Below are 27,988 nucleotides of genomic sequence, written 5' to 3'. Positions count from 1 at the left end.
TCTTACCTCTCATCTACGAGATTGAGATTCTTTCAGATGCTCTCCAACCTTGAGATGTCTAATCTACGATAGTCATATAGCTGAGTATTTCTTGAGCACCTACTATGTGCACATCCCTGGACTGAGGACACTACAGAGAACCAGATACTATCTCTCTCCTCAAGGGGGTTGTAGTTTAGTTGGATGAAAAATAAATACGAAAATTTTTATATAGTACAAGAAGTTCTAGGATGGGGCTAAATGCTTTGGCAGAGTGCCAGCCCCACTTTAGACAGAGGTGGCTATCTGAGATCAGGGAGGGCTTCCCAGAGGATATAGTGGTGATATTGAGCACAGCAAATAAGCCCAGAGGCTTCCAGATGGTATAGGAGGAAGAGGCTGCTTCTGCACAAAGAACATGTGCAGTAGTTAGGCATGAGGGAACATCAGGGTTTGTTCTTGAGACGATGAACTTGTGAGTAGGGTAAGGCCAGATGGCAGCATTGGATGGGGAAAGGCCATTTTAAAAAAGAAGACTGAGAGGTAACCAGGATCCAGGTTATCAAGTGATTCAAACACTTAGACCGTAGGTTCCCCTGGCGGATTCTGAGCCAGCGGTGATCCCACCCACACTTTAGATCTCCTAACTTATTGGCTGACAGTTAAAATAGCTCGGCCATTTGTGAAGCCCTTTCAAACTGGGCCTTGTAATGTTTTTCAGACACAGATAGAAAAAGCTATCTACGGTGGTTTCATGATGGCCTTGGCCCTATAAGTTGTTAGAGCAGTCCTGCCCATGGCCCCTTGCCTTCTACTGGGCTGCCACAGAAGATCAATTAATTAACAGTGTGTGTGAATCCTGTCTTTCTCTAAGGCAGGACTCATGCCATGGAAACAAATGCGCTTAGCAGACGGCGTGGTAGAGGAGAAGCAGACCGAGATGGGCACTCACTCTTACTTCATCTCAGGCTGCCTTTAATTTATTTATCACTTAAGAAGAGAAATCAGTTGCCAGACTGTTTAATAGTTGTTTCCATCAAGTGGCAAAGATGCTGATGTTCCAGATTTTTTGATTAGGAAACTGATTTGAAAACATGTTCCTTCTGCCTGAATAAATGATTGTATTTGCTTTTCCTTTCATTGTTCAGAACAAGAGAATTCCCCAAAGAGCTGGCACTGAGCATCAACAGCCGAATGGGGTTGAAAAGACCCCGGCTTGCACACCATTCACGAGCAGGTGTGAAAGTCGAGGAAGAAATAACCTTTCAATGGTGAGGAGGCAAAAGAGTGGTCCTTGCTGTTTTTGAAATAGAAACAATTTAATAGTACAGGTCAGGTGTCATATTCTTATCTATGGCATCTTTGAGCCCTGGACTTATCGACAGTACATTCATAGTTGGCACAGTAATCCTTATGGAATAAGAGTAAAGAATAAGCTCTTTTGCATGTAAGAAATTCTTTCTGTAGCAAGAGAAGAGAAACTGGCAGCTGCTATCAAACCATAGCTTGATTCTCTGGAATTATTTTTAATTATTCTTCATGCTGGTAATAAGAGGAATGTGTTCATTTTAGTTTAAGCCATGTCAAAGCATGATAAGTTACCCAAATAGCTGGGCTGTGAAGGGTAAAAGCAGTAGATTAGGTTGTGATGGCCAAAATACCTCCCTCAGTTCTCAGAAAGCAGAAGGGAGAGGAGTCCACCGCCCATATGGCAACACGGTAGATGGAAGAAAGGCAAGTCAAAGATGTGGGAGGGAGGGAGAGGTTGGGGGTACTCCTGGGGCTAAAAGGAAGACATGAGCCTGGGTCTCAAAGACAAGGAAAGAAGACATGTGCCTGAGTGTGAGTATTAGAGTCATCTGGGGGCATAACTTACAGAACCTGAGACAGAAAGAGCTCTAGATGCGCCAGCTCTTACATATGCCAGTCATTTCCTCCTACCCAGACCTCTGTCTTACAGAATCTGCTCCATAGTCTGGGAGCCGCTTCTAGAATGGAGCCTGGGCTGGTGTCATGTGACCCTCCCCAGCCACAGCTGCTTGGTTAAGTGGCAGGCATCTGACCTCAGTGGAACCCTGGGCTAGAGTAAGTCGCATAGTTTGTTGGGAAATGAACTCAGATAAACTAACACTGAGTTCATCATTACTGGGTTTGAACTGGGACATCGTGTAAAGTAGACTTGGGGGAGACCACATGTCACCTATGAATGAGGGGAGACAAGAACCAGTCTATAGAGAATATAAAACTCAGCTAACAAGTTCGGGAAAAGCACAGAGGAGGCTGTGTGGCTCTGGAAAGAGAGAGCACAGAGTGGTTGTCTCCTCGTGATGGTTTCTACTCTTTCAGTGACTCCTGCCCCTGCCCAGGCTCCCCCTCTGCCCAGCTAGTAAACGTCTTCTAGCTTGAGTGTATTCTCTGCCCAGAGCCAGTGTTTTCTAAAGGTGCTGTGAGTATGATGAGTCAACTTTTGATTAGCTGCAGTAATGAAGACAAATAAGGCAGAAATATTATAAAACATTGTATTATAATTGTGGACAAAAAAAGAGACAGGGTGTAGGTCCAATATGTTTGCAAATATGATGTTTATGTTTGCTCACTCACAGTTTGCATTGGGTGTGGGGACAGGCTATAAACTGGCAAGGTCCTCATAAGCCTAAGGCTTAGTTTTAAGATTAAGCCTTTCCCACCTTTTTAATACTAAGATCTTTATAACATCCTTCTAATACTAAGATCTTCTCAAAACTAAGCTTTTCTCCACACCCTTGACTGTTGCATGATGTGGGGTGGTGCACTCTTATGAAGAATCCCATTTATGCCTCAGATAAGTGGCTTTGTATCAGATACTTCCTTATTTGTAAATTGGCTTAAAGGCTTTAATTTCTACACTATAAAATAAGGCAGACCGAGGGCTGTCTCTCAGATCCTGCCATCAGCATTGCAGAGGAGAGGCAGCCAAGAGGATGGAGGGTTGAAGGAGAAGCCAGTTTGTGAAGAGTTTGTGCAGAGAGGAGGAGATGGGGAACAGAGGTGAATAAGGCTGGTGGGGTCTTTGATTCTAGGAATACTCAGATGAGTCAGTGGCTTTGGGAGCCCTGAATGGAAAGGGAAGTGTTTTCCCACTGTGTGTATTTTCTCGCCAGCCAGGTGCAGGCTAGGATTAAAGGTAATGGCCCACCAGTTCTTGGCTCCATTGTTTCATTACCGTCTGTCCAAATCAAATGCGAACCTGTATGGGCTAAGTGGCTGTGATGGTGGCCATGACTACTGGCCATACACAGGGCCACAGACTAATCCTGACAAATTCAGGTGAGCCCTGCATGGTGGCCTTACACTCAGAGACCTACAGTAACCACACAGGATGGCCTGAAATTAAAACTTTCTATCTGAAAGCGGTTGTAGTCAAGTCTCAGGGAGGTATTTTTCTCTAACAAAGGTCAATGCTTATGAGAAATCAATCAATGAACAACTAAGGAACCGCAATGAAGAACTGATGTTTCTCATCTCTCTCCCTTCCTGTCTGTCCCTCTCTCTGACTCTCTCTGTCTCTCCCACAAGAAAAAAAAAAAAAGGTCAATGTTTACCTTAAAGGAGCCTATCTCTAGCATCAACAATAACATGCCTGATAAAGTGTCTTTGAAATGTAAGGGCAACCTTCTTTTCCTGCCCACTCAGGGCAGGCATCCCATCAGAGCAGGAACTAACAATCTCCTCATTGTTATTGTTGTCATGTTAATTGTTAACTGTTAACTATCTTATACCTGCCTATGTAAAAGAAGTTTCAGTACATTTTTGCTCTTTATCCAATCCCAGAGATTGCCCCCCCATTTGCTTTCTCCCACCTCCTTAATCTATCACCGCTCTATTTCATGTACCATATTTCCCCAGGTATCAGATGCTCCCATGTATAAGACGCACTTTAATTTTGGGGCCCGAAATTTGAAAAACAAAATGTATTACATAAAGTTATTGAACTCAAGTTTTATTCATCATAAAATTCACACAACTCTTCATCATTGTCAAAACTCCCATCTATTAGCACATTGTCCTCATCTGTGTCTGATGACGAATCACTGTCTTCATATATTGCTTCGTCCTCAGTTCCATCTATGGCATTTAAAATGCCACAACCACTGTATAAGATACACCTAGTTTTTAGGCCCCAAATTTTTGAAAAAGGGTGTGTCCTATATGTGGGGAAATATGGCAGCTCCCTTACATCCTCCCCTTTGATTCTCATGTATAGAACAACTTGGTAAAACTGCCATTTTCCAGAGCACTTTCTCAATCCCTTGAGACTTTGCTTCCCTGCAATTATCAAGTTTGGCTGAAATAAATTCATAAAACAATTCTTACAGGTTTGGAGTTGGGTTTTTTTTACATTGACATAATTATTATTATAACTATAAGGTTAGGGGCCGCCACCATGGCCAGGCAGGTTCACATTGGATTAGGACAGATGGTAAAGGAACTGTGGAGCCAGAAAATGGTGGGCCGTTCCATTTATTAGTCTCATAAAGATGGACAAGCAAACAGGCAGGGAAGACCTCTTCCCGTTTTAGTTCCAGTTCCAGGGCTCCCAAGCCCGAACTTGGTCTCCGGTTCTATAACCAGGACTCGTAGGCTCCCACTAGCCTCAGCATTTTCTCTCTCTCTAGACTCTCCTGCCAAAACAGGTACCCTTCTCCAGTAAACAATAGCAAACAATCACCCCTCCCCACGGGGTGGCAGGCAGTCAGCAATTTGCCATCTGCAGCCTTCCACAGACTATACACACATGGCTCTGCCCCAATACAAGTGAGCAAACCTAAAAAACAACTCTTGTTCGCCCAACAATAACATTTCCAATTTGGTTTTCTAATGCAACCACAGAAACAACCTCCCAATCCCCATAACCATCTTTCCTAACTGGACCCAGACCAGTACCTTGTTGAAAACTTGGGAGCAGAGCAGATGATCTATAGTAGAGGATCCTGGGTTAGCAATTACTCAAGAATATAACCGAGGCTCTGCAGTGCTGGGAAGGAGCAAAAAAGTGCTTCAGAGGCTCGCTCAGTGCTCCACCCCTCCCCAATATCTACCAGAGCAGCTCTGCCTCTGTATGTCTTATACATGAAGGGTCCATGGAAACATCTGACTAGTGAAAGGGCTCCATTGGTTATAAATATGGTACCATAACGAGTACCATACTGAGGGCATACATGATCTTTGGCTTGGATTAGTTCCAAGTTCCACACACAAGTTCTATGCAGGACTCTGTCACTTCTCATTCTTCCCAGGATCAATTTTCTTTGGGACTGGTTTCTTCTCCACTCTGAGAGATTCAGGTCAGCAATTAGTAGCTCCATTTAACTTCTCAATATGGAGTTTTGACCCAAACAGGCCTATCATAGGCTTTCTATAGATGCTATAAAAGTAAGGGAAAAATCAAGGACTATAAAGATAATGAAAATTAATGAGTGGTAGAGGCCATCATTGTCATCTGTTAGAGAGGACATGCCTGGGAATTAGGCTAGTTAGAGTCAAGGGATAAATTTAAAATGACATGGGATTGAACCCTACATCTAGTCATGCCTTAAGACAAAACTACATAGATGTTCTTGGTTCCAAGAGTCAACAATTTCCTTTTGATGTTGGCTACTTTGAGTTGGGTGTTGTCACTTGTAAACAAAGAATACTAAATAATCTATCATGCCAAATGATTATTTAAATCTAATGGTCTTATCCATATCTATAGTCTTAAATCTATTTCTAGAGGCTATCCTTTCATTATAGATAATTGCAAATTATAATCCATATAGCAGAAACAACAATAATTTTAAAAATCTGAAAAAAAAACCCTCCTTGTAACCTATTCTTTTTCATTTTCAGCCCTAAGCTTTTGGACTAGTTGACAGGGTATTAGGACACCTCCCCTGAAGATAACAATTTTATACTTTTGATGCATAGTTTTATAACACTAACTCAAAGAAAAAAAGGATAACCTTAGAAAAGAACTAATAGAGAAATCTAGAATCAAATGGAAGAGGAAAATAGTTAGCTGGTACTAGAAATCCGAAATGCACTCATTTTTAACATCACCATCTCCTGGCAAAAACAATAATTATAGTACTAATCTGTTTCAATGGAAATAAAGTACTGTAATATTTATAGTCTGTGCCAGAGTTATAATGACTGCAGGGCCAGAAGTGAAGTGTCACAGCATGCTCCACATGTTTTTAACACGGTTTCTAAAGGCTTTGGAGGCTATTAAATTTAATGAACCCATCTGCTATGAAATAGAGGTCCCAACGTAATCAGTTTCCTCCATGCCATGTAATGCAGATGGCATTCTCTGCAACCCAGCAGGATGGTTTATATTTCTCTTTACATATGTCTTTTTGTTTTGACAATTTGAACTGCTCTGATATGCAGTGGTGTTTGGGGGAAATACTGTAAATTCCGTTTCCAAGCCCCAACAACTTCCTTATGATGCCTTAGACCCCATGAGTTATTGCTTCTAGGCACTAAGATGTAGCTTAAAGCAATCACCCAAACGACTCCTAAATGGCCTAGGTGCTGTTCCTAGATGGGAAACTCAAATGAATGTGCAATTTATCAAATGCAAAGCATTTTCTCCAAGTTGGACTTGGTGGGGGGTAAGGAGGAGGGACACAGGTTCAATTTGCAAATGCAACTGAATTGGTTTGAAAGTTCCTACAAATCGCAGACCAAATTGCATTACCAGGAAAGGGGAGGGGCAGGAGGGTTCGGTAATGAATTCTCATTATTTTAAATGGTCACATTCCCACTGTTTCTAAAAAATTTCTTTGCTTCCCTTCTGCTTGTCACTGTGGTCGATGCAAACTCCCCTGCAGGGGTTGATCAGGATATGATGCTTCCTCAGTTTAATGCAGGTTCTGCCCTGCATAGCAAGTTGGGATGCATTCCCAAGATGATTTGGACCCAACTGGAAAGCACAAGCCATTTCCTTACAACATGGAACAAATTCTATAGTTAGTGATTGTTTGGCTCTGCACCTAAGAGATAATGCCTGTGCACAACTTGTATTCAGATAAGAAGCCCATGAATTTCAGAATTCTGGTGTTTGCTGTTTTGTCAATTAATACATGAGCTCTTATTAGATGTAACATAATTAATGTTGTTAACATTAATTCATTTATTTGGGCTTCACCAGGAAAGCAAATTGAATAGAGCAGCCAGGCAGGAAACAGCACATTTAATCAGACCGGTGGTAACAGGCAGGGAGGACTGGCCAGAAAGGCCAGTTTCATCCATTCCCCATCAGTCTTGGTTAAACGCAATCCTTGACTCTCATGTGCAGACGTCAAACTCGGCTTCTGTTCACATACTTCTATCTTGAGCTTGTTCAGGCCCAGAACTGTATGAATCGATACATAATTAATAAAAAGGGAAAGCACTGTACTTGTAGGTCGTCTTAAGCTATTCATTTAAGCATTAAATCACTTACATAATTATATTTGTTGCTGCTGTGTTTTAAGCCATAATTGCCGATGAGTCAAGCAAACAGAATTCTTTTTGCCTTCACCACCAGATAATTAAGGAGAAAGAAGATTTTTAAGACTATATTAAGCAAACTTGTGGTATCTAGTGTTCAAATTTACTAGTCAGTGAATACTTATTTTCTTAGAATTTGGTAGAAATTACATAAATAGGCAGGGTCAGAAGTCTTCTGATTCCTAAAGAATCAAGGCCAATTTCAGACTACACAGTCTGTCACAAAGAGAAGCAGGCTCCTCGAGACCCCTGTGCTGAGCAGAGCAGACATGGGGGCACTCCCTTCGGGCATTATCTTCCCCTCCTGACCACAGCATATGGACAGAAGGTGTTGCACTAGGCAGGCTTCTAAAATGCTCCCTAGGTTTCTGTTTCTATAAGTACATGTCTCCTAAGATCCCCTTCCCTGAATGGCGTGATGGGCTATCACTCTCATGATCGAGTTGCTATCATTGGACACTGAGTTAATTAGAAGAGAGATTATCCTGAGTCGCCCAACCTAATCAAAGATGCCTTTAATGGAAGATGAAGGTTCAAAGAGGTGCATTCTTGGTGGCCTGGAAGGAAACAGAAAGCCATGTGTGAACTGTAGGGTGGCTACGTGGCAGGGAACTGAGTTCTAGGAGCTGAGCGCAAAGCCTAGTGGATGGTACGCAAGAAAACAGGAACCTCAGCCCTACAATTGCAAGGGACTGTATCCGGCCAACAATACGAATGAGGCTGGAAGAGGCCCCTGAGCTGCAGATAAGAACTGCAGTGCAGCCAACTCTTAATTGCAGTCTTGTGAGACCTGGAGCTGAGGGTCCAGCTGTCTTGTGCCCAGACTCCTGACCCATGGGAACCATGAGATAATACATTTGTGTTGTTTTAAACAGATAAGTTTGTAGAAATCCATTTCATGGCAAGAGAAAACTAACACAGCTATCCCAGCCCTGCTGACCCACATCACAGAGTGTGCTGGCCGTTCTAGCTGGGAATCGCAACTACTCTCACGCCAGTTGGTGGCTCTCCTCTCTGTATCTGGGGAGGTCATTCTCCTTCATGGAGCACACAGCTTCTGAGGCTACCAAGAAGCAATAGACAATAAGCAGACATTAATTTAGCTACCATCAACCTAGGATGAAACAAAGAAATCAAGGTAAACTACACTGTAGGAAGGAAGGAAAAAGTAAGGGAGGGAGGAAAGGAGGGAGGGAGGGAGGGAGGGAGGGAGGGAAGGAAGGAAGGAAGGAAGGAAGGAAGGAAGGAAGGAAGGAAGGAAGGAAGGAAGGAAGGAAGGAAAATTAAGTGTACATTTGTTTGAATGCAGGGAAAGCTTTCTCTCCCATTTTCACGATTGCTTTGCCCATACTTAATACACTAATTTCTTTAGCAACATGTTTTACAGTCTTTCCAAAGCATTCATTTACATAGTCAACAACTTTCTTTTTACACCTCAGAATTCATTAGTTTAGATTATATTTAACTAATGTGTAGTTAGGACAAAATTACAACTGGCATCAATAGATTTGGATTGAAGAGGATTGGCTTCTCATAAGCTTGCAGTTCAGCTGGGGGCAGTCATGTGTATAAGTCTTGTGCCAGCATGGCTCCCAGACCAAATGTCCAGCGTGTTGTGGGCAACAGGCAGAAACTGGTCTGGAGCAGAGGGAGGGCAAGGAGTCAGTTAAGGGGTGGCCAGTTAAGAGGGCTCCTCCTATATTTCCCTTTTCTTAGGCAAGGCAGTCAGTTTTTACCTCCCAAGGGCGATGAGGGGACTATCTTTGGCTGGAGACAAGCTGTCTTTCTTGGGGACACTGATCCTAGGCACCAACACCAGACTATAGTGCCTGACCCACAACACATAATGTCAGCTTAAGGAATTCCCAAGGATTAAAGTGTATCTCTAGAGAGACAGTGCTTTCAAGGTATTCATCATACTTAACATCCCAAATTCTATGATCAAAATGGTAGAAGCCATATTGTAGTTAGCATGAAGTTACTTGGAGACCCAACTCAAAGAAAGGAGAGTATTTAAAAAACTTTCCTACCACTCAAGGAGAGAAATCCTACTGGATTTCCTGAGGTTAAGAATGATGATAGGTAGTATTTATTGCATTTTTACCATGCAGAGACATTTAATCCTTAGAGGCAAATTGGGAGGCAGGTTTTATCCCCATTTGTAAGTGGGGTACACAGTACTCAAAACAAAAACAAAACTAAGTGACTTGCTCACAGTTACATACCTGGTATGGCATAAATCTAGAATTCAAACTGAGGCCATTCTTACTCTAAATTCAATGCTGTTAGCTTTATGCTAAGGTAGATTTTAAATATATTGAAATATAAAAAATATTCATAGCTACCAATCCTACCAGGACTTGAGGTATTAAAATGGAGTCATCATGCCGATGCTAAGTGCTCCTGAGTTGGGTCTCTCTCCTTGTGGCGAGTGGGGCCGGGCCTGCCCTGGATGTGTCAGGACAGTCCTGAATCTGCCATTGCTGACCTCCACTTCCCCACCCCGTCATTTTCTGAGTGCCGATAAAGTTGCTGGGTTCATCTTAGAATTTACACGCTGCAGATGAGTTCAGTGTAAAAACCCTATTTTCACCACACAGAAATAGCAGGGGCTTCTGTCCTGGGCCTGGCGGAACCCAGGCCAGGGGAGTGTAAGGCGGTCGTTGCTTCCCAGCACCAGAAGCACCTGTCGGAGCAGCACTTGACTTCACTCCCTGAACCAACCTCAGAAAGAGGAAGACTGACCCCCTCCAGGGTCCTCACTGACCCAACAGATTTCTCAAGACCACCAGGATCAGAAAGAATCCCCAAAACATTCTACTAGGAAATGTACTAATCAGGGCTATTTGCAGAGAAACCACAGAAGCTTGGAAGCACAGAGACGATGCTGAGCTATCATTTCAGGAACGAGCACATTCTGGGAGTTAGTTCTGTGTATGCCAAGGGGTCTTGGAAGAGGTGAAAACAATGAGCTCTGTTTTCTTGGCATTCCATTTTACTCGATAATGAGCCACTGAAATCATTGTTTTATTTTGAAGTAGGTAAAGGTGGTTGTGGCACAGAATGCAAATTTCAGATAAAGCACAAGACTTTAAAGATGTTTCCTTGCAACTACTCATCTAGAACTGCTCTCAGACCATTTTCTTTGCCTCTGCTATCAAGAGTTCATTAGTGGATAAGCTGGGGTAGCAATGGGCTCTCCCTCTCTTCACTGCCCTCGTACATAAAATATCTATGGGTGTATGTAAATAATAAACCTTAAACAATTGATTTAAGTGGTTATCTAAAGCAAGGCAGACTATTAGTACAAAGCTTTATCTTCTACTCCACCATGAGCCTTAGGTTCTGTATCTGCGGCCAGAATACTCCATAAGTGCGACATGTTTTTTTCCAAAAGCACACTGTATCTGCTTGCTTCTCATTGCTGATACTAATTTTGATGACCCACTGGAGATTTTGCCTGGATTCTTCCACTGTATAGATACTATTTTATCCCCTCACCACTTGTCAGAAACCTCTAGGAAAGCTCATTGAAACAATGGAAATATTCTGCTCAAAATTTCCCCCTAGATTTAGCATCCACTGATGACCTTTGCCCTAACCAGTTTTGGCCAGAATGGTTGCAAAGTTGTGATTTTCCAGCCCCACAGATACCTCTGTTTCTACCAGCCAGCACTGCTTGGGACGGTGCACTCCTCCCCACCCACTTTATTATCTGTTTAGCTCGTCTCTCTGAGATTTATCTATTTATTATTGGTAAGGACACGTGAATTTCAATTTTATTCAACAGGACATAATCCATTGCTGTCTGTTTTTATTTAGAGGCTCAAATTGTCCCAGACTTGACCAGTGAGAGCTGGCTCTAGCATCTTTTTGACATGAGCTCATTGTTCTGAGCGTGTCCTAGAACAAAATATTCCAGGCTTTCTTTTTATGGAGGGGGGGGGGGCTGGGGAATACCTTCCCTACCCAACCCCTGGAATTAAAAATTTCTCCAAGGAACCCTGACACTTGTTGGTGGGGTGTGATGTTTGGAAGCTAGGGTCTGATTTGTACATGTGGTCCTTGCTACCAAGGTGCCCTGGCTTCTAGGCCTTCCAAGTGGACAGTACTGGGCTTGGATCCTGACACCTTCGATCCAGTGTCACGCCACAGAGGTCTGCCTTGTCTTCCCCCATTAAACATCTGCTCAGTCCTACCACATGCACAGAATAACTCAGAATTGCTAGATGCACAAAGCTACACATGACACCAAAGTTTAAAGTTTATTTGCAGTTCTTTTTTTCTCCCTTAGACTATGGGTAAAGTGTTCAAAATGTAATATACTGTGTGTAACTACTATGTTCAAAAGGTTTCTTCTTTTCCCTCCCTTTCTAGATTTTACCCCCCTCATTTGATATGTAGTTCAATTCATTTGCTCCTGTTTGTATTCATTGTTAGTTTGTATTTTAATTTTTTACATGCTTTTTAATTAACCTGCTTTCAAAGACATGCAAAAGGATGACTCAGAGATGTCTCTCTCTCCACTGACCCTTCCTCTCTGCACCCCTCTCCAGGACTTCTTGTAGGTAACTAAATCTATTGGTTTCTGATTTATCTTTCTGTGTTAATTTTTGTAAAAATTTTGTAAAAATAAACAGATATACATGTCTTCTTTTCCCTCTTCTTTCTTGTTTAGACTTTTGACTTGGCTTAGCAATATATCCTAGAAACCACTCAATTTCAACCAATGTAAACCATCCTCATTCCTGTTTTTAGCCCTAAGACTCCATTATGTGGATATACCATAGTTTATTCGTCTATTTTTTATGTTTAGGTATTTAGGCAACTTTCAGTATTTTGCAATTACAAGCAATTCTGCCATGAACAGAATGTATGTATTTTTATATTGTTGAGGTTCCTCTTCAGGGTTAATTCCTAGAATCAGGATTGCTGGGTCAAGTGGAATTTCCCCATCTGTCTTCCCAGTACACGTGTGCCCTTCCCTGCAGCCCGCCGGCAGGCTGCAGCGCTGAGCGTTCGTTTTTGCCTGTCTGACAGGTGAGAAGTAGTAGCTCACTATACTGTAATTTGCATTTTTCTCATTACAAGTTAAATTGTACATTTTCCATATGTTTAAAAGACATTTTTATTATTTTTTGTGTGAATTTTCATATGCTTATATCTTTTGCTCATTTTTTAATAGAAATTTTGGGGTTTTCCCTTTAATTTTTAAAAGCTCTTTATATATTATGATTATTAGTTCTTTATGGATCATATATGTAGCAAATATTTTCTCTTTACTATTTGTTTGTTTTTTTTTTACTTTGCTTATAAGAGTTTTTGACTTACAAAAGTTGGTTTGGTTTTGTTTTTAAGTAGTGAAACATATTTGTCTTTCTTTGTATTACATCTGGATTTTGGAGTCATTGTTAGAAGGCCTTTGTCTAAATTCAAGTCACAAGAGAGAGTGACTCAGGTGTTGTTTTACCACTTATATGGTTTCATTTTTTACAGTTTATATCTCTGATCCACTTAGAATTCTTTTTGGGGGTATGATGTTAAGAATAGAACTATTTTTTTTTCTAAATGGCTATACAGTTTTCTCAAAAGCATTAAGTACAAAGTGCATCCTAGTCTCACTGATCTGAGATGCTACATTTATCATACACTAAATTTCTATACAGTTGAGTCTTTTGTTTCTTTATTTTTGACCTACTGATCTATCTATCTACTCAGGTGCTGATATTATAATGTTTTAATTATAGAGACTTTGCTTTACATTTTTAAATTGATGAACCAAGTAAAATGACTGATGAAACTGGCTGTTTAGGGTTTCTACACAAAACCACTGGGTGACTCGATCTCTCTAGTACCGGTCAGGTGCACCCCCTCTTCCTGCCACACTCAACAGCACAGAAGGAGAAGAGAGGAGCCCAGCACTGCTGCTGCTGCTATTGTTAGTCTGGGCCACCAAACAGGGGGCAGCTTAGTTATTTCATTTCCACGATTCTAAACCACACTGGTGTCAGAATCTGAAAGTGATACAAGCCCAAGATCTCCCTGTCAACCAGAGAGGGTTTTCAGCCGGACGTCCTCCTCTATTCAGGGCGATTCTCCTGGGAAAGGGAACCCCTTTTTGAGCAGTTTGTATTTCCATGGGCCCACTGTGCACTCAGGGCCGAGGGGGCAGCCTGCCGTGTGGCCCCCGGATGGGCTCCCACCTGCCGCTCCGGCCCTGCGTGGCCTGCAGCTGCCAGAAACACAGCAGGAACGAGAGAGCTCATGGAGAGAAAAGCCGGCCCCCAACAGCCATTGAGATCACTCTGGAGAGCAGCTATGTCTGGGTTACAGTGATTAATGTGATGCTAATCCCAACAAAAACGATGGGAGAGAGGCCCTGTGAGAACGTTTACAATCAATTAATGAAGAAACGCCACTCCCATCAGACTCATTATCACTATGAAAAATCGCCCCGAAAATACACAAGAAACCAGGCCACTGAGCCATTGTTTGATGATTGGCAAAGCTCCTCCTTTTAAACTAATTCAGCATCAGAATCTTTTGCTTGGAATTCAGCTTTAGAACGAGCCTTGGCCGGAGTTCCAAAAACAATCCAGTGCCTATATAATCACCACTGAAGCGTATTCTCACTTGTCTTCGGGAAGAAAATGCAGCTGTGGCCTCTGCGGTGGCCTCAGCTCACTGTTTGAGCTAAGCTTCAGTCCCCTTCCCATGTGAGACCCAAAGACCCAGGCCTTTCAGATGGCGAGGACAGAATCTAACATGTCTATAATCGGTGACAGAATTTGTACACACGTGGGAAGGAAAATCAGTAACTAGAGAAGATGATCAAAAAATGAGTTTTCTGTGCTGGTCAGACACCTTCCAGAATGCTGGTGACATTTCCACCAAGGTGGTTTGCAAACGGTACACAAAGGAAAATGTCATGGAACCCCGCCCGTTATTGCAGAGGAGCAATAGGACTGCTGTGTTCTGGAATTAACACAGGAAAACTCTCCCATCTCAGGAGGGACCCGCTGGCCACCCCCCCGTGGCCCACAGACTCACGGTGCTGTCGATGTAGGCTTCGGTCCACACCACATCGTGCTCCTGATCAATCACTTTGGGCCGGCTGAGCACGTGGAGGTATTCCATGACGTTTTCCTGCACGTCAGCCAGGGTGGAGATCTGGGTGAAAAAGCCTGCCAAGGGAGAACCCTGTTCAGTAACAGACAGGGAGAGCACTTGGGGAGCATGCACACACCATGCCTTCTTGGCCTCTAGCTAATTTCTTTCTTTTCTCTTCCTTTTTAAACATTATACCTCCCCACTGCTATCACCCACTTCATGAGTAATCTGCTCATGTTAGAAAATATCATCAAGCAAAAAAGTAATAAAATTAAGATCAACCCACCTCTCAGAGGAAGCCCCTGTTAACTTGTTAGGGAATGTCATCCCAGACTTTTTCTTACATATACACATGACAGAAACGGGACTCCTCCTTCATGCCATTTTGTAACATTTTATTTTTCACTTTAGTGAGTTTATTTCCAATGGGAACACTATAAACCACAAAATTGAAAGACTACCACTTTTATCACTATAGCAATAGTTATAACTAATTTTTGAGTGCTTACTAAGAAACATAAAATTTACTGAGCACTTGAGAGGCTTTGTCTCATTTATTCCTGATGACATGGTGCAGATGGGACAACAGTGCCCTCTATAAAGATCAGATGACCAAGATAGACTAAAAATATGCATTTCACCCATATTCTCGCAAGTATCAAGTGGCAAATACAGGTGAGCCCAGGGTTATGAGTGTCTTACCCTGCACCTTCTGCTTTTACAGAAATCTGTCCTTTATGTATTTGAAGCTGAAATGCCAGCTCACACCCTCATGTGGTCGCCAGACCTGTCTTTTAAGGACGCTGGGTAGACATGGTTTCTAAGTAATAGGAAAAGCTATAATCATGCTATTGTCTTGGGGATGTGGATTCCATTTTGGTTTTGAGTTTAGTGCATTGTTATGTTTCTCTTCAGTTTGGGGTTCTGTTGGCCTTGCTGTGTGTATGGTAGGAGATGTTGGAAGGGGAAGGATGCATCCCTACCGGGGTCCTTCTTCTTCTTCATTTTTTTTTTCATTCATTTAGTGAGAGGAGGGGAGGCAGAAACAGACTCCTGCATGTGCCCCAACTGGGATCCACCCAGCAAGCCCACTAGGAGGTAATGTTCTGCCCATCTGGGGTGTTGCTCTGTTGCCTAGCAACTGAGCTCTTCTTAGCTCTTGAAGTGGAGGCCATGGAGCCATCCTCAGTGTCTGGTGCCAACTCACTCCAATCAAGCCATGGCTGCAGGAGGGGAAGAGAGAGAGAAAAGTGAGGGGGGACAAGGGTGGAGAAGCAGATGGGTGCTTCTCCTGTGTGCCCCGACTAAGAATAGAACCCAGGGCATCCACATGCCAGGCTGACACTCTACCACTGAGCCAACTGGCCAGGGCAGAGGGTCCTTCACTCAAACATTTATGGGAGGCTTTCTTGGTGCCCAGCTCTGAAGAAGCAGGAATTAACAAAATGCGCAGAGCCTCTGCCAGCTGGAGCCTGGAATTCTTGGTAAAACAACTACAAAATAGCACAATCAACATTGCCCTAAAGCACACAGCAGGAATAGTCAATCACTTGGTAACCCCAAGGAGGGGGGGTCAGCACCACTAAAGCCTGAAGGATGAGAAACAGTTAGCTAAGAGGAAGAGGGGTTAGAGAGTATGTACAGTAAAGCAAAGAGAGTAAATAAAGGCTGAAGTTCAGAGTCAGGCCCCTTATAGGTACTGATGATAGCTTGGAATGGCTGGGGTATGGAGCTGGGGCAGATAGGGTACAAGTAGGGCGCTACAAGATCAGAGGAATGAGCAGGAGGACCATCATATAGGCCCATGGGAAGTAGTTCAGGCTTTATCCTACAGGCAGGTAATCATGGAAGGGTTTTAAGCAGGGGCACTGGATGGACACAGTCATGTTTCCTCCCCATGTCTTTAAACGAGGACATTTATAACTAAGCTCATGCCAGCTCCTATTGCCAATAAATCAGAAAGGGTATGTGTGCCTCTGAAGCCAGATCTGTCACAGCACTTGCTACAGTGTTTACAGAAACTCTTAGTGTCTAAATCAGGGCTCAGGGTAAGGAAATGCCAGCCCTTCTGTTGTCTAGAAAGAGCCGGGACCCTCCCAGGGCATTTCCAAACAAAGGCCAGCTGGTTTGAATTTGGTGTGCCAGGGCCAAACCAGGTTGGGACCATGTGGCTTCTTGCTTCTTAATGACAGCTCTGCACAGGGCTAATTAACATGCATTGTCACTCCTGTCCACTCCCACTCTCCTGGCAAGAGCCAGAGCCCCACCTATCCCACGGGAAACAGGGCCCCAAAGGAGCAGGCTCTGAGCTCCCATTTTAGCATGCAGCCTGCAAGTGGGGCCCATGAGCACCTGGGCCCTCCTTCAGAGATCAGGCACCAAAGTTAGGGAGCTCCACTGAGACCCTGCTTTCACAAGACTTTCAAGTGGCTCCTCTTGGAGGCATGGTGGGGAAGACAAGTTTTAAAGAGGGTGGCTGAATGAAAGAGGCATCCAGGGTTACCTCTCCATGCACAGCAGCTGTAATCACTGTGTGGATAAGAAGCATTTTGTCTCTTTTCTAGTAGGCAAACCTTGAGTTTTGAGGGAGTGGTCATAGACAACTGAGACAAAGAGGAAGTTAAGAGAGGTGTTGCCAGGTTGATGAGTGGAGGCGGAGAGGACCATTTGGGTACATGGGTGAGTGAGCCTCAGTGCAGAGCAGTTCCTGTTTGGGGATTCCTACATCAAATGTGCAGTAAAGACAGCATTTCTTAGGAGCAGTTCTTCTTGGTTCTCTAGATTTTCTTAATCCTTAAAGCCAACAGTAAAAATCCTTGCTTTGGGATTTCCAAAATAGGGCCAAGAGAAGAAAGGGAATGAATGCAAGGAGGGTGGGAGAGACAGGCCATTAGCATAGAGGGGAGTGGGAAGGAAAAACCACCACACATTTGGACGGGGATGGAGCTGAGATCATCCTCACTTGGCACTGCTTGTCACAATCAAAGTTCTGAGAAGCTACAAAAAGCTGGCTTCTCCCCAGAGCTACAAATCCACAGCCAACTGTATACCTGACACCTCCGCAGGATGACTAATGGGTTCTCAGACTGGACGTGTCCAAGGCCAACTCCTGAGTTCCCGCATCGAATGCACTCCTCCCCCCCCCCCCACTCCCCATTGCATCTTACCCCTCTCAGCAAATGGCGTCACTCCCAATGTTGGCCAAAAATATAAGAACTGCCCTTGACAGCCATCACATGCTACCCCAGCCCACAACTAACCCATGAGCATCTTCTTCTGGCCCTGTCTCTATCATGTATCTAAAATCCACTGCACCTCTACTCCAGACTCCAGAGCCTCCCCCAGAGTACAGCAACAGCTTCTCTACAAACCCACCTTCTCATTATTTAGGCTACTTATAGCAGCCAGAAGGACCATGTAAAAGTACAAAGCAGATCATCATCTCCCTGCTTAAGAGCCTAAAATAGAGACTCTCATAGCCTAACTCTATGTAGGGTTAGGAAAACAACTACAAATTTCTTACCCAGACGGTCAAGATGCTCCTTCATGTGCCGCACCCTTCCACACACACACCTGGATGACCTCACCCGCTTTTGTTTTCTTATTGTTGCTCTCATTGTTTCAGCTCCCTGGCCTTTTTCCTCTCCTCACAGGCCAAGTTCATTCCCCTCTTAGGCTTTTGCACTTGCTTTATCCTCTCTGCCTGGCACATTTTTATCCAGTTTTTCCATGGCTGGGTCTTGTATATCATGCAGGGTTCAGCTGTCTAAACTTATTTCCTCTCATTTCACCCTGCCGTCCTTTTCTTCAGGAAATTAACCTGGTGCTGAATTCTGACCTGCTTCTTTACTATGTTCTCTTTCTCTGGGATATTAGCTCTGAGAAATGTTACAAACTGGTACCTGTCTTGTTGGTAGCAGAATTGCCAAAGCCAGGCACAGGGCTAGCGGGAGCCTTAGTGACACAGAAACATTTCCTGAGGTCTTACTGTGATTCACCTTGCCCCTGTGCACTGGGGCATCACAATAGCCCTGCTTCTGCGCTCCCGGTACAGAACGAAAATGGACTCAGAGAATTCAGTGATTGTCCCAGATCAGTCCAAATCTAGGTTCATCCGATTCCAAAACCTTTGCTCTTAACCACTGAAGATGCTACCTCTTCCTGTACTAGAAAAGGACAGACATGACGGCTCAGAGGTCCTCCTCCAGGAGGCTGCCCCTATCAAATGTACTTTTGATTAATCACTGGGCTGTCCATGTCTCTGTGACTGGGAGAAGGTGAGGACGGGGTGGGGAAACACATGGCTCTCCCTGAGGTCCCTGGAAAATGCTCAATAAGCAGCACCAAAGATCTACTCAGAACCCAGGCCACAGGTCTAATCTATATTTCAATATATAGACCAGGGATGCAGGCATATAAAAGGTAAGAAAAGCTTAAATTATAAAAATATTATTAATACTGTATACTGCAAAGCTTAATGCAAATTTAATCATCTAACCCCAACCCATTAAAATCTCAAACCTTTCTGAAAGACTCTTTTTTGTTTTTAAATGTTTTCATATAAGTTTTAGTTAACAAATGTACTTTTGATGGATCACAGGAAGTCGCGAGGGCTGGACGCTTTGGCTGTAACCATAGACGCTTCCCTTGTTTTCCCTCTGCATTCTCTGAACTGGCCCCTCGCCCTCCTCCTCACTCTCCCCCTCCCCTGTTTTTTTCTTTTAAATTCTAGCTCTTGAATGTTTATTCTCTTCTTTAATGTGCCTTTTTGGACTTCATATATCATGTAGGAAAACAGAATCAGCAATCATTCGGTAATTACCAAGGAGTAATTAATGCTGTAATTAGCCACCTATTACAAATGGTCTTCTCATTTTTCTACATAACATCTATTTATTTACTCTATTCCCTTGCAGAGCCTCCTGTGAACTCTGGGTTACAACTGCTCAGTGCGATAAACCACACACAGCCTGGTACTTTGTATTTCTGAGTTCTACCACCCTTACTTTGAGATTTCTTAAGAGTCCCTTGTCTAAAAGGTGCCCTTGCGTGAGGTGCTCCATCATTCAATACTCTGCTTTGCCATGACATCAGAGCTGAGCCTCCTCCTCAGCGGGAGCCCCTGGCTGTCTACTGCCCATGCCAAGGCCCTCGCTCCACCTTTGGGGTGATGGGCACTGCTCCCTCTGAGTTTGACAAACACTCCCCCCCTCTGGACCAGAGGAGCTGCAGACAGAGCCAGTGTTCAGACTCCAGTCTTCTCAGCGCAGTGAGGCCCATGTGGGACCTCGTTTGATCCCTCTCAGGCAATGGTGTTCTTGAAACACTCTGGCAATAGTTTCCCTCATCTCCTGCCTCCCCATCACACCACATACCACTGATAAAGCACTTATTTCTGTAAAAAGATATACAATTTATAAATGGCTTTCTACCTCCACACTGACCTTCACAGACAACAGCAATAGGTCTGTTGGGCCCCAGAGTCGAAGGGTACATGTTCAGTGAGTAGGAAGAAACTGACCAGGAGAGAATGACCATGAGGGCAGTGTGTCCCACCCTACAGCCCTGGCAGGTGTATGCCCACCTGAAGAATGGGGCTCTCGAGTATGGAGTCATCAGAATTAGCAAGACTCTCACATTTAGAAATAAGCCTTTTCCTTCATGAATAATATTACATATTAAAATAATTTTAAAACATTTTTTATTGATTGATTGATTTTAGAGAGAGAGAGGAAGAGGGACACAAAGAGAGAGAGAGAGAAACATCAATTTGTCGTTCCACTTATTTATGCATTCATTGGTTGATTCTTGTGTGTGTCCTGACTGGGGATCCAACCCTCAACTTGGCATAGTAGGATGCCACTCTAACCAGTGGAGCTACATGGCCAGGGCTGATTAATATTACTTTTGTGTGTGTGTGTGAGAGACAGAGAGAGACAGACAGACAGGAAAGGAGAGAGATGAGAAGCATCAATTCATAGTTGGGCACTTTAGTTGTTCATTGATTGCTTTCTCATGTGCCTTGAATGGGGGGGCTCTAGCCAAATCAGTGACCTCTTGCTCAAGCCAGAGACCTTGGGGTCATGTCTATGATCCAACACTCAAGCCAGTGACCTCGGGCTTTTGAATGTGGGTCTGCAGTGTCCCAGGTTGATGCTCTGTCCACTGCATCACCAACTGGTCAGGCAAGATTAATATTACATTTTGAATTTCAAATTTTACATAAGAAAAAGGCAATTTAAAGGATGACATGACAGAGTAAGGAAGGCTGGCCTGTCTGTGGTGCTATCACAACGCTCACACCCGACCTGCCCCATCCCCTCTCAGAGCCTTAACTGCCCTCATTTGTAAACTGTCAGGAAGTGAACCCCATGCCTGCACAAGCTGAGGCAGGGCTGTTTCTGGAACGTACAACCTAGGGAGAAACCCCAGCACAGTTTTATTAGCTGATAAAGTCTTCTCTCAACCTCTAGATTCCTCTTCCTAGAGTCTTTCAAATTAAGGAAGACATGCAGGCATCTTCCATGAAACATGACTTTCTTCCCCACCAAAGGTAGGTAACGTCACAGCCTGGTGGAGAGTCAGGCTCAGGTGCTGGTTCTGCCACCTGTTTGCTGGTACCTGGGACAAGAAAGCTAAATCTCAGTTGTCTTCTCAAGCACCTAATAGAGCTTTGGTGAGAGTCCAAAGAGATAACACACAAAAGTGATTTGCACTCTGCCTGACACCCAGTTTGTCATCTTCAGTTGCTATAAACAACAGTGACTCCATCTTCCTGTTCTTTGGAATGTACACAAAGAACATTCACAACTTAAATGTCCATCAATACACACACACACACACACACACACACACACACACACACACACACTGGACTATTATCCAGCTATGAGAAAGAAGGAAATCCTGCATTTGCAATAACATGGATGGACTATATGGTGTCATGCTGAGTGAAGGCAGACAGAGAGACTAATGCTGTATGATATCACTCATACGTGGAATCCATACAAAACCTAAAAAAGCTGAACTTTTAGACACAGAGAGAGAAATGGTGGGTACCAGGGGCTGAGGGTTATGGGAATTGAGGGGATATTGATCAAAGGGTACAAAAATATTACACAAACATACCTGAATAACTGCCATTTCTGCCCTCTTGCACCTGCTCTGAACTAGTTACGGATTAAACAGTCACTCCCCCACCCTCACCTACAGGCACTCTGACCTTGTGAGTGTGATGCTCTTTTTTAGGGGCCAAGACACCTGGAAACGTAGAGTAAAGGTAAGAATTTTTAATGGATAAAGAACTGTGGGTCTGCTCTTCTGAGGAAGGCTCAAGCCACTAATTTGCTATCAAATAAGGAGAGAATGCCCATTAACCCATCAAAAAAGAGCAAGCTGAGCAGACAACCTAGAGAGACTCGGGTGGCATTTCTGTCCAACCCAACAATGACTGACTGGCTGAGAACCAAACACGGAGGCCCTCCTTCGTTTGCACAGCTGGAAAGCACTCCAGTCACCATTTTGAAGGAGATTCGGGCAGTGCTTATTTAAAACCTTGGCACACTGAACATTAGAGAAGGTCATCGTGGCTTTATGGCATATCTGGGCTAGTAAGCCCCTCTTTTCAGTTCTCCCAGCTCTCTTATTTATCCAGCAGTATGTACTTAGAACTTTATATTCCATGAGCCATTGTACAGTGGCAATGATTATTTTAATGTATTTAAAATGGTTTGCTGCTTTGCCTCGTTAGCGCCATTTCCCTCAAGACAGAACCTAGTTATGCATAAAATGAAACAAACCAATGAGTGACAGGCTCTCTGGATTTTGCTGGTAGACTAGAGTAGGCAAAGAATTCCTTCAAGGGGTACAAATGTCTCCAGACATCCATTTCCAGGGAACATGGCTGAGGTCCGCTGGCTGAGAACAGTCTTCATGGCTACCAGACTTTCCAGCAAGTTCTGTACTAACAGTGGGTCCTCGGCCCCTGACAGGAGATGTGCAGGCCTGAGCACTCCTGTTCCTCCCCAGGGCTCCTCTGGCCAGGCCTGACCGGGCCACTAACCAGCTTCTCCTTCAACTGCCCTGATCTCTCGGAGTCTGCTCTGGACCCTGAACGTTAATGATTCATTTCACTGAAGAACTTGCCTGAGTCAGGACAAAAATATGTAAGTGTGGGGGGGGCCCTCTGGATCTCATGTCACTTGAGATGAAAAATGTTATGCTGCCTCCATACTATAACAATCTGAGACTATAAACAATGATTTAATTAATGACCATAGAAGAATACTTGCTCACTGATGTTACGTGGTGTAAAACCCCATAACTGATGCAACGTGAAGCCAATGTTTACATGGGCACAGATGACTGGGACCTAACGTTTTGATGGCAACTGCTACTTTGAAGAGCCATAAACAATGACATTTTACTCCCAAGGCCCTGTAGAGGGAAAGCAGTGAGGAAGGTGAAACTTTGGAGAAGGCTGGTCCTGGCAGGGAAGGACAATGGGGCTCAGACAGGAAGAGACAGAATTGCTGCAGAATCTGGGCCCAGCCAGCCGAGTGGCTACTATTACCGCCTCAGATTTTCCACGTTGCCCTACTCAGGACTTTTCAATCTAAAGGGCTATATTCTATAGCCAGGCCCTGAAAGCCTCCAAGTTGACTAAACTGCCTTCAAAGGATGCTTCAAAGATTCTTATAAACAATGACTAAAACTAAATTATGGTGTAATATTAGTTGATTAAGACAAGACTTCAATTTAAGTAATTTTCATCAGCTGGACACAGACAGTGGTAAAAACAATAACCCATGACTAAATGCACACTAGCTTATGGGAAGAGCTGCAATCCAGTGTGGCAGGAAGAGCAGCAATGTTTTTTTTAAAAAAAATGGAAAAGAATTCTCTCTCTTTTTTTTCTTCAAGACCACAGAATAAAGAGGGGGGGGACCCCCAGAAAAAATGTAGCTCACTCAAATTTTTAAAAGTCAACAAAGTTCTAAAAATTATTTCAAGAATGGCCTCTTTCCTTGGAGGAAATACAGGATGCTCTCGGTTCCCATCCCCTCATGCCTACATTCCTCCCCTGTGTGCCCCCCAAGAGGAAGCCAAATGCATTGCTCTGAGATCATCAGCATTTCTGATACCCACAGCGAGGCAAGCCAGTCAATAAACTGAAATAATTGCAGTATGTGTTATTCTAGAGCTTCAAGGAAATGTTTAAACTTCCATGAGGCCTCTACTTTTTCAATGAGGAAATGAAGACTTGTTTAAAATATTATTCCAACTAGAAGCAGATAATTTAAGATAATGCCAAGCAAAGGGGAAGATGGTACGAGCTTTATTTACCTAGCTATGCACCAATTCCTGAGAACTTCCCACACCTCCCACCCATAATGCTGAGCCCCTCAGAGTGCATATATTTTTTTCTGTGGGCTTACATTGGCCCCCAATTCAGCAAAAAGTGGGAAGACCTGGCCCAAGCTAGGTGTCATACTCTTTTTTGGGAGGGTGGTAGTGGACTTCAAATCAGAATTAGAGTTGCAGGTCAGTTCAAATGGAGAAGATATAAACTCCTTTCTAATGTCACAATATGTGTCATGTGGATGGATGGGGTACATGGCATAGAGTGGACTTTTCTGAATATGCACACACCATAGCAGAGAAGGTCTACCTACAGAGAAGAAGAAGGCCATGGGGTGTAGAACAAAACCAAGAAGGGAAAGAAAAACAAAAACAGCTCCCTGTCCTCATGGGACACAAGCTTCCCCTCCCAGTCTAGATTCTGAGTCACTCCCCTCTCTCTCCAACACACTTCTCTTTAATTTCAGGAAGAAACTCTGGTTGCTTGCAACTAAAATAACTTTGTTTAATGTCACTAAAACTACAAAGAGATCTGCAAATCCTTCACTGGGTGCTCCTTCCTCCACTAAGGCACACACTTCTATAAAGGAAGAAAGGAAGGCTTAGGAGGCAGTATACAGACAGACCACTGATATCCATCAATGCCAACATATATATAAAAGCAACAGATCTTTCTTTATTAGGATTTATTGTCAATTTACTCATTTTAGGAATATCAGGTAATCACGCACTCCAAGTAAGGTAAGGAGGCTGAGCTCTGTCAGTGCTCAAGATGAAATCAGAGTCACAGGCTGCGCTCATGGAGCGTGCAGCCTCAGAGGGACACAGACATGTGCACAGATCAACATGACACAGAGTCACAGGCTGCGCTCATGGAGTGTGCAGCCTCAGGAGGGACACAGACATGTGCACAGATCAACATGACACCAGGAACTGAAATGGGGCATTATGTGCCCGGCACTGAGCTACCTGCTTTACTCACACAGCCTCATCTCATGCTCACAATGTCTGTGTGGAGCAGGTATCATCCAGTCTCCCGTTCTGTAGGTGACATGACTTAGACCCAGGGAGGTTTGGTCACCTGCAAATGGTTGGTGGATGATGGAGGCTGGATTTAAACTCAGGGAGTGTGGGTTAAGACTCAGGGAATCTGGACTCAATCACTTATTTGGCTCCTATGTTTTGCCTTATTGTAGAATAAAAAGCCCTCCACTGAAGGCCTGTTCTTCCCTCCCTGTACCTCCCCCAAAGCATTGTTTCTTACATACAACAGGGAGTCATTAATTAACCTGTGAATATACAAAAGCCAACAATCATTGTGCTCTTGTTACGTCCCAGAACTGAACTAGGCACCTAATATGCATCATTTCATTAATCCTTACACTTAATAAAAATCAGAGGAAGAACTATTATCACCATTTCCATTTTGAAAATTAGAACATTAAGGTAGACTAGTGTTCATGGACTTAATTAGTTGTGTAGGCTAAATCATGCTATGGGAACATATCAAACCAGAAACCTCAGTGCCTTAACACAGAGGTTAATCACACATACTATATGTGGAGGGTGGGTTGGCAGATGGCAGATGGCAGAGGCAGGGTGAGTGGAAGGGATTTGCTCCATGTGGTCACTCAAGGACCCAGGCTGATGAAAATTGCTCTATTTTATGACTATTTCATCGTGCAGCTTCAGAGTTCACAAGGGCCTCAGAGAATATAGACACCAACACATCAGCTCTTAAATGCATTAACCTAGAGATGCCCCAGGCTGGTTTTGCTGATAGCCTATTGACCAGAACCAGTGTTGAGGCCCCCCCTAAAGCAAAGGGGCTGGGACGGCTGAGTGGGCACATGCATATCTGGTGTATGTAAACAACTTGGCCACACTAATTCTCTCAAAGTCACTCACCTACTAAGCAGTACAGTGGAGAGAATTAACCACCTCCCTTGACCGTTTCCTCAAAATGTATAAGCATAGTTGGGGAAAAGCTGCTGTTACAAGTTTATCAGAAATCATTTAGAAACATCCAGACCTGATCTTAGAATTCACAGCCTTCTCCTAGAACTCTCTACTTCCTCGTGACTGTCTCGATTTCTGCGCATCCACGGGGAAGGCATTTAGAGCCAAGCACATCAGTGGGACCTACCTTTGTTGGCACAGGCCATCCACTTGAGATTGTCTGCAAAAGCTGCCTCGCGCCCAATGAGATACGTGAAGATGCGGACCTGAGAGGAAGACATGTGCACGGATCAGTGGCATTCACTTTTCTCTGTCCTGCCCAGACCACATCAGGCTCACGCACATGTGGTTTACCTCGTTAATGCTCCATGCTTCCCATCTGGAGGAACATATTTAAAACATTTGAAGTACAGTCAGCTTGAAATATATTCAAAACTGGGGCCTTTGATCTTTTAAACCATATGGCACTGGTGGTGGTTGTTTTTCGGTGTGGGGCTTGCGACAGAGGAGAAGAACTTGAGAGGGGAGACTGGCAGCATCCTGGGCCCAGGTCTGCTGCTCACATATGGACAAGCATCATACAGGTCTGGCCCAAATCCGCACCATTTTCCTCATCCGCACAGGAAATACGGAGTGTGCTCTTCTTGGGAATAAAAATGCCACTGAAAGACCGTCAACTTCCCCCCAGTGGTAAGGACAGGCTGCAGACACTCTCTTGCCATCTGTGGTCTCAGGCTTGATTTTAGGAGGTAATTAACTGGGACAAGAGGCACAGCCTATAGCCAGGAGACCAATGGCGACTCTCTCAAGCCTTCCTAAGATTTTGGCTCCTGAAGAGCAGAGAACACATGTAAAACCTTGGCTCTATTATTTTCTATTGCTTTCCTAACTGTCTCTCATGAGGCCAGAATACTTTGTTTATTTGTTTGTTTTTATTATAGTTGACATACAATATATATTAGTTTCAGGTGTACAAACATAGTGATTCAACCTTTATATTCCTCATGATGTGATCACCATGATAAGTCTAGTAAACGTCTATCACCATTCAAAGTTTATTACAATAATATTGACTATTTTCGCTGTGCTATACATTATATCCCTGTGACACTTTTCTTTAAGCTGGAGGCTTCACCCTTCTTAGCCCCCCACGCCCTTCCGCTCTGGCAACCATCATTTGTTCTCTGTGTCTAAGAGCCTGTTTCTGTTTTGCTTTATTTGCTTGTTTGATTTTTAGATTTGACACATAAGGGAAATCATACAGTATTTGGAGAAGAAGTGGAGAAAAGGGAGCTATCATAGACTGTTGGTGGGAATGTAAATTGGTGCAGCCACTGTGAAAACAGTATGGAGATGCCTCAGAATATTAAAAATACAACTACCATATGATTCAGAAGTTCCACATCTGGGTATCTATCTGAAAAAAACAAAAACACTAATTTGGAAAAATATATGCACTCCTATATCACTGCAACTTTATTTACAATAGCCAAGATACAGAAGCAACCTAGGTGTCCACGGATTGAGGAATGGATAAAGACGATATGATATGGACAAAGGGAGGTAAGATATGGATGAAGAGAGAGAGAAAGAAGGAGAGAGAGAATGGATATTACTCAGCCATAAAAAGAATGAAATCTTGTCGTTTGCAACAACATGATGTACTTACTCAGAGGGCGCTGTGCTAATGGGAACAGTCAGACAGAATTGTTTGAAATAAACCACAACCCACTTCCCAAAGTGGTACTTGAGGGTTAGATGAAAGAAAGATAAGGAATTAAAAGGGTTAAAACTCTTTCATTCATATTTAAAACATTATGTGGGTCAATACTATACAGTCCCAATAAAACTCTTCTGGTAGCCCAAGTACAGCCCTTTGGTCACCTCCTGAGACTGAGTTAAATGAAGACTGAGTACAATGAATGCAGATTAACAACGTTTTATATGTGGCACCAAAGGCTTTATGGGCTAATGTCCCCTCAGCTCATCCAGACTGGGTCAGGCACCCCTCCTGCTCCTCCAGGTCCTTTGTTTCGATTGTAGTTAGTTAACATGGTGTGTGGTT

The 27,988-nt window shown here is 43.6% G+C and overlaps 1 protein-coding gene across 1 annotated transcript in view; it reads right to left on the bottom strand.

Moving 5' to 3' along the window:
* CACNA2D3 (calcium voltage-gated channel auxiliary subunit alpha2delta 3) overlaps positions 1-27,988 on the bottom strand; it is a 1,003,844-nt gene that overhangs the window by 300,564 nt on the left and 675,292 nt on the right. Inside the window, exons 12-13 of the mRNA XM_066244394.1 lie at positions 26,111-26,189; positions 14,545-14,678 (exon numbers count right to left, since the gene is read on the bottom strand). Of these exons, the coding sequence (XP_066100491.1) occupies positions 14,545-14,678; positions 26,111-26,189 (213 nt within the window). The remainder of the gene's footprint in view (positions 1-14,544; positions 14,679-26,110; positions 26,190-27,988) is intronic.

Source organism: Saccopteryx bilineata, chromosome 10 (genome assembly GCF_036850765.1).
Source record: "Saccopteryx bilineata isolate mSacBil1 chromosome 10, mSacBil1_pri_phased_curated, whole genome shotgun sequence".
In the NCBI taxonomy this organism is placed as follows: Eukaryota; Metazoa; Chordata; class Mammalia; order Chiroptera; family Emballonuridae; genus Saccopteryx; species Saccopteryx bilineata.
The sequence above is the reverse complement of the archived record's forward strand: the minus strand, read 5'-3'. Positions and strand labels throughout refer to the sequence as shown.